Source organism: Protobothrops mucrosquamatus, unplaced genomic scaffold (genome assembly GCF_001527695.2).
Source record: "Protobothrops mucrosquamatus isolate PMUCROS unplaced genomic scaffold, P.Mucros_1.0 scaffold1088, whole genome shotgun sequence".
Classification (NCBI taxonomy): domain Eukaryota; kingdom Metazoa; phylum Chordata; class Lepidosauria; order Squamata; family Viperidae; genus Protobothrops; species Protobothrops mucrosquamatus.
Window position 1 is genome coordinate 124,830 of NW_015387314.1, and position 7,932 is coordinate 132,761.

The 7,932-nt window shown below is 36.9% G+C and overlaps 1 protein-coding gene across 1 annotated transcript in view; it reads left to right on the forward strand.

Moving 5' to 3' along the window:
• Positions 1–7,932, forward strand: part of LOC107291233 (calcium-dependent secretion activator 1) — a 211,312-nt gene that overhangs the window by 110,370 nt on the left and 93,010 nt on the right. The window contains exons 14-15 of the mRNA XM_015820203.1: positions 4,259–4,414; positions 6,446–6,593. Of these exons, the coding sequence (XP_015675689.1) occupies positions 4,259–4,414; positions 6,446–6,593 (304 nt within the window). The remainder of the gene's footprint in view (positions 1–4,258; positions 4,415–6,445; positions 6,594–7,932) is intronic.

Consider the following 7,932-nt stretch of genomic DNA (forward strand, 5'->3'; position numbering starts at 1 on the left):
ATGTCTTAAGGGCGCGGCGGAAGGAAGGGAGATCAGGGATCACCCTGATCTCTGGGGGCAGCTCATTCCAGAGGGTGGGAGCTCCCACAGAGAAGGCCCTCCCCCTTGGGGTCGCCAGCCGGCACTGTCTGGCCGACGGCACCCTGAGGAGACCCACCCTGTGGGAGCGTACAGGCCGATGGGAGGTAATCTGTGGCATGACGTCGCGAGTTTGACATGTGTCGCCTATGTTGAATTGCCATGGGGTGCTAATGATTCCAGTAATATAGTTAACTAACCTTTATTCTGTGGGTGAGCAAATTGACCCAAGAGGGTAACTCCTCATCTCTGGCTGTGGAAATTATAGTTCCTCTTGGTAAAAGGGAAGAGATTATCTCAATATGGAGAACATTTTTGTATTTTAAATAGCCTGAGATTAAAACCACCTCTCCCCAGTCCTGCTGCCTCTATTATTGTTAAAATACTGTTCTTCCATGCACTTTTTAAAAAAAAGATGGAATCCAGAAAAGATGTCACAACGGTTTACTTGCCCATGGACCCTACAGATTATAATATAAATGATTATTTTCAAACTACGCCACTAACGTTACTGACATCTGTATCAGCATATTCTACATAGTCTACTCAGGACATTTCCTTGGAGATCTCTGCATCTGCTACTAAAATAGTTTTGAATTTCTGTGATTACAAACATCAGCTTTGTTTAACAATGGAGCCAATTATTTCTGGACAAATACTGGATATCAAAGTTCTGGGTTTTTTTTTTAAATGTTGCCACAATACATTTCCTCATTTGCAGGAAATCTTTGTTCTTCCAAGTAGGAAATACTAAGATTTTCTGTCTTTCCTTTCTTTTCTTTTCTTTTCTTTCCTTTCTTTTTTTCTCCTTCCTTCCTTCCTTCCTTCCTTCTTTTTTTCTTTTCTTCCTTGCTTCCTTCTTTCTTTTCGTCTTCCTTCCTTTCTTTGTGTCTTCCTTCCTTTCCTTTTTCTTTCTTTCTTTCTTCCTTTCTTTTTTTCTTCCTTCCTTCCTTCCTTCCTTTCTTTCTTTCTTTCTTTCTTTCTTTCGCCAGACAAATGCACACAAAAGGAAATAGGGATACAGGATGACAATTTTGTAAACAATTTGTTTTATTTTTACATGCATGGTAATGAAATGTCATTTTCTGGATCCCTTCGTGTCATGCATTATTTCATGACAGAGGTATCTGGCACATTTTAAAGTTGCTTTTGGTGGCATATCTGTGTCAGAGTATTTGTTCATTTATAAGGACCAGCAGAAATATAATGCTGGAAATAAGAATCCCCCAGTTCAGAAATAAAGTTAATAACAGATGTATATTATTATTTTATTATTATTGTTTTCAGTCACAAGGCACCCATCGTGCATATGTATTTTCTTGCAAGCAAATAATGACTGGAATAACAAATCATGGTTTATTCAGTGTTTAACTTAAGATGATGTAGAAGTGGACCCTGTGACTTCAAACCAAGCTTATGTCTTTGTATTATGTACAACAACAAGCTATGGTTCAGAAAAATCACAAAGTGATTATGATGTCCCGACTGGGACATTTAGTATTGCTCAGAGGAAATGTATCTTTTCAACTCACATTTTCAAACTCAATCTAGTCAATCACCATCACTCTATCTTTTGTTAATATTTTTTTTAAAACTTACAACATATTCTAATCATAATCAAATTTCCCCATGTGGCAATAAATGATAATAAAGTCAAATTATAATAAGAATGTTACTTTGAACAAGATTGCTTCTTCTTCTTTTTTAACAATCATTCAGGAACAGGAATCCATTTTTAAACTTCCAACTTGAGATTTTTTTTTTCCAAACCACAATGATTTTAAATTGCAAATAAAATGAATAGCTGTTCAAAAAAATGTTTGCAATTCATATTCATGTTAAGCTGATTTATGAAAGGTTAGATTAGATTAGGCAGTCTATGTAAATTGAAAAAAAAACTACTTTGCTCTGTGCATGCTGTGTGATATTGTTCCATTTTACTTTATTTTTGAAAAGATAAGAATCAAGGCTTTAATCTTAGACATGTTCCCTCAAAGTAAGTCTCACTGAAAATGACACATACTCATGAGGACAGATATTTGAGATCACAGCCCCACCCATTGCAATGGAGCAGCCAGGTGAATATGCCTCTAAACTTCCCAGTCTGAAATCAGACTTCTCTCGTTGTTCTTTAAAAATCTCTTGAAAAGCTCTTGAAAAGGAAAATCCAAAAACAACCTAGCGTTCCTTTTTTATTTGAAATTTCTAGAAGCAGAGGGGTGTCATCCCGTCATAATAATAAGTAACAGTTATTGCATTCTGGCTACCTAATTGCTTAAAACAAAAGCGCTCTGTTCCAAAACACTCTGTTTCCAAAAGCAGGATTAGAATGGATTTTAAAAAGAAAAAAGGTAAACATTTTCAACTGTATATCTGAAGCAGAAGCAGCTGAAACTATCCTGAACCAATGATAGTTTCTGACTACTATGTGAAGGTAGTCCTCAACTTACAACAGTTTAGTAACCATTCGAAGTTACAACGGCACCGGGGGAAAAAAATATTTATGACCATTTTTCACACTGACGACCATTGCAGCATCCCCATGGTCACATGATTTACGTTTTGATGCTTGACAACTGACTCACATTTATGACGGTTGCAGTGTCCTGGGGTTATGTGATCCCCTTTTTGCAACTCCTGACATGCAAAGCCAATGGGGAAAACAGATTCCCTTAACAACCGTGTTACTAATTTAACAACTGCAGCGATTCCCTTAACAAATGTGGCAAGAAAAATCGTAAAATGGGGCAAAACTCACTTAACAAAATTTCTTGCTTAGCAACGTAAATTTTGGGCTCAATTTTGGTCGCAAGTTGAGGACTACCTGTATGCGATAGTATTTCTTTGATGGGCAGTTCTTCAAGAAAATGCCTGATTCTCTATCTTTTCATTGATTCCAGTTCCTTTCTACCCATTTAGGAACACGCTTCAGTGTTTTCACCCCCCCCCCCTTATATGGATATGTCTGTTTTCTACAACTAAGTCAGTGCATTGTTTGAATAATTACCTTTGTTGGCCTAGGATTGAAAGAGCCCCTTGGCATGTTGGGAATATGGTTTCCACGTGTGCGTTTAGCTTTATCTTCCCTTCTGTAGCATTAATTCAATGCAGCTGGCATCGGTCACAATAGAAACAGTCTTCCTCATTTGTTTCTATAGACGATATCAGCGTGACATGACAATGCATGGTGTGTCAAATATCAATCACTGTGTTAGCATTAGTGGTATGCGAGGAGTAGGAATAATGTCTTGAAGCTTCCTTGGTCATAATCATTATGGGAAAAAAAATAAGAAAAGGAAGGAAGAAGGGTAATAAATAGATATATAAATTTCTCAGCGTAAAACATAATGTAAAACTTACCTTGTGAGTGGAGGCGTTAAGCATAATTTTAGCTGAACAGAAGTCTAATCAGCAGCGAGACAGGATAGCTCCAAATATATGGGAAAAAAATCTGAATAAGAAAACAAAACGGAGCAAAACAAAAACCTTACGGAAACCTGGTGAAGTATATTGATCCCTCCTTCTCCAAAATATTTTTTTTTCAAAAACAAAAATAGGTCAACTGGTTAGTAAATTCAACCCTTTCTGAGCTAAGTTTTTAAAAATGTCTCGTTGTGAATAATTTAATTGCCTTGCCCTGATTTATTTCCAGCTGTTCAAAAATCATGTCCTCGCTCACCACTTGTTAGCACTATTTTTTTCTCCCTCGAAACCCTTGCGATAAAGGAAGTGGGGGAGAAAAGGAAAGAGAACAGATCTGGCAATCTGTGAAAATAAAATGCATGGAACTTAAAAATAACCACACGCAATTGTGTAGTGCGGTTATTATCAAATAGAGATGTCCCTTTACTTTGTAGAGCCTTCAGTTCAACAACTACAGAAGGAAATGTGGTTATTGAAAAAGGCTGAGTTCTTTTTCCCATACGCAGTGTTTCCAGATGAATGTCCATTTCTTACATGACTTGTCTTCTCCGTCTGATCTGGAAAGACTTGTAAGAGATAGGTAGACTAGAAAACACTACAAGCCTGATGATGGAGATTCCCCATGGCATTGTTCTGTGTCTTCGGTCACTGTTACACTCCGTTCCATGTGTGCAAGAACAATCTCCACATCAGGATTCCAAAATCAGTGAGCCGGCTATAACCTGGTTGTTTCTTATTTTTCATTTTATCCTGGCAGCAATGGATCAGGAACATCAGAAGATCTGTTTTGGAAACTAGATGCCTTACAGACCTTCATCAGGGATCTACACTGGCCTGAGGAAGAATTTGGGAAACACTTAGAACAACGGCTAAAACTTATGGCTAGTGATATGATTGAATCCTGTGTAAAGAGGTGGGTTGAAATATGAAAATAGCTTTATGGAAATGATCCTAGTAGCTAGAACTTACACATTGTTCTTTGGCTATCTTTTTAAGGCTTGAACAAGCCTAACTCTGAATTAAATACCAGTTCTTACTACATTTTGGATTAGGGGGATACAGAGTTTTCAGAAATTAGTTTGGTCCAATGGTTAAAACACTAGGCTAGAAACCAGGAGGCTGTGAGTTCTAATCCCACTTTAGGCATGAAAGCTGGCTGGGTGACCTTGGGCCAGTCATTCTCTCTCCTCCCAATTCCCTTGTTGTTGTGGGAAAATAGGAGGAGAAAGGAGTATTATATTCATCCCCTTGAATTATTTATAAAAATAATAAAGGTGGGATTAAGAATAAATTTTATTGTGAAAAGATCAGTAATGGTGGCTACCTTCTTTATCAGACAGTCTTTTCCAAATCCTACCGCTACTTCCAAACAGAACTACAGGAAATGGAAAACATGAGTTTACTGCCCAAATAAGAGTGCTTTTTCTCATTTTCACCTTTCATCACATGTTATCTGATGCACTTAAGCCACTTGCAAGAGACTGGGTTTACCTTACTTCACTGTGTCTCTTGGGTTACTGCTAGAGAAGATGGGATTACAAGGAAGAACCAAAGTATAAACAGGGAGCTCCTAATTATACAAACTCTGTCTTCGCCGTATGATTTTGTCATGTTTGAAAATGAAATTTAAACTGAGCAGCTTTATTAGGGTTGATGGAGCTCTGCATCATTTTTATGTTTTGCCATGGAGCTGGTGTGTCTGTGCACAAAAAAATCTGTTTTACAATTGCTTATGTGACAATTATGAAGAGAACAGGCAAGGAAACATTGTGAAAAAATATTAAATATAAAGTCACTGTGCAGTCAACCAATTAATAGACTTGTTTAAGTTGTGCTTAAAACAGAGCATTCCTCAGCTTCCTTTCATTCTGTGAGTTTTCTTTTGTGGTCCCTGCTATATTTCAGCTACAGATTAGGTAATACCAACCATATTATAGGAACGCATTTTTTATCGCTTGCTGTGATAACATCATCACACTGTTCAATTAATATGGGAAGGTACTTACTGATTTTCTTGTCTTTTGTTATAGAAATAGAAACAGTCTGAGGAGTATGACTAAAAAAGTGACAAAAATTGTTCACCAAATTGATTTCAAAACAGATAGAAGCCAAGTAAAATGTCCCTCTTATCAATTTCCTTGATACCACCAAACACAAGGTGTTGGCTGTTATTTGAGGAGCCATCTTGCCCCAATGGCACTGGCCTGCCTCACTCGCTCCAGTGCTAACTGTGTCCATTGATGAATTTTGGCTGATGAAGTCAAGAAGAGCCTTTTCCACATTCTCCCCACCCACCTCCACCCCATTAGAACATTCTGCCACTGGAGGTGAGATCTGCCCCCACTCTTCTGGTGCTCCAGAAAGGCCTTAAAAATATGGTTTTGCTGGCTGGAGGTGGTTGACAGGATAGGAGAAAAGATCTCACCCTCGTGCCATCCATCTCCTTGTTTTTAGTTCTTATTTAAATCTTATTAATGTTAACTGGTTTTATATTTACCTTTTTGCTATTTCACAAGTAGCCCAGAGTCACTTTATCAGTAAGATTGGTGGCATATAAATGTAATCAATAAATAAATAAACTTCTGTTTAAGAAACATTATGAAGGACACTCAGGACACTTATCGTTCCACCATATCAATGCATTTCTCAAACTGTGGTCCAAAAAGTCTATGATTCAATTGAAGCTCCACCTTTTTAATGAGTGAAAATAGGTGAAAGTTTGGCCACACCACCATGGCTGCCATCTTAACTTTTTTTTAATCACACCCTGTGGACAGTCTTGGCCAGACCAACATCTCTTTTTTCTTCTGACCTTCACATCAGCCTGCAGTGTCCTTTGCTCTGAAGCCTTCAGATTGTGTTGCATTGATCACAAGGATTATTTAATGCAGTATATTTATACCATAGCCAAACATCTTCCTTTTTTTTTAATCATGCTTCATAGAACCCGGATTGCATTTGAAGTAAAGCTACAGAAAACAAGCCGATCAACAGATTTCCGAGTTCCTCAGTCAATATGCACCATGTTTAATGTTATGGTTGATGCCAAAGCTCAATCAACAAAACTTTGCAGTATGGAAATGGGCCAAGAGGTAAAATGCATTATGAAAAAAATGTAATTTTTGAGAAAAGAACAGTCTGCTTATTTTTGCTAGATTCAGAAACATTCTAACTGTTGTGGATTTAGTCTTATAGAGGCTGTGCAGATGAAAATCCTGGATCACTCCATCACATCAGTCTACATAGTGCAGATAATCAGATCCATGGTCATCTAGTGGTGACTTTTGGCAAAGACTGATGTGCACAACATACCTACAACATAGCCTATTTATGCTTGACAGTATGCAATATTGAGTCATTAACTCAACTTTGGAATCTTTTTTCCTCAAAACGTTAATCTGTCCAAGTTGAAAAGAAGACATTATTTTGACTATCCTTAAAAAAACATAAATAGTGAAATTAAAGTCTTTAAAGGGAAATAAATTGTTCAACTAATCTGTTGCTTTAAAAAAGGCAATCTCCGGATGTTATGTTTTAACATACTTCAAGGTCCTTAATGACTCAACTGCTCCAAACTGGTCCAGTTTTATCATCTGCTGGTCTAATTTGTTTTCCTTCTCAAGAGACACCATTATAACCTGAGATTTTCTAATTCTAATGTAATATGAAGAAGTAGAAAGACATGCTGAATTGAGCTTGATGAAATGTATCATCTGAATCAGTTTTGCTCAGAAGGCTTTAAACAATGTTCAACATTTTTCATCTTCATTTAAGACCAATCCAGGGCTTGGATTTTTCTATCACATTTTCAGTAATGCAAGCTATTCAACGTTTCATGTGCAGAATTTATTTCCTATGTGTTCCAATTCAATTTTGTTTTGTTTTGTTGAATATATATCTAATCTGGATAATTTAAAGGTCCAGAAAGAGGGACTGGATGCAGGGTGAGATTGGGCTCACCATCTAACCAGTCAGTTCCTTTTGTCCACATTTCTTTTTCTTGCTTTAATCTATCATTTCTTTACGTTTGTTTTGTTTTAGCTATCTTTTGTGATTTATTCCAAGATGCAAATTGACTGTTGTGGGTGCTAAAACATTTCCCTCACCAAAATCCAAATTTAATTTGTAACAAACCCCCTATGCTTTTTGGTCCATAAATAGTTTCAATATCAAGAATCTCAAGCTTTCTCTTACATCATCTCAATTTGTGCAGCTTTTCATTCTGCTTTTGCAGATTTAGATTTAGATTTAGATTTTATTAGATTTATACCCCGCCCTTCTCCTGGCGGACCCAGGGCGGCTTACAGCAAGCTAAAAACAGATAAAGACCTTACAAACACCATTTTAAAATACAATTAAAAGAAATATTAATTTTGCCGTTTCATTTAAAATTTTTGTGAACACCCAATATAAAATCAAATTAAAATCCAA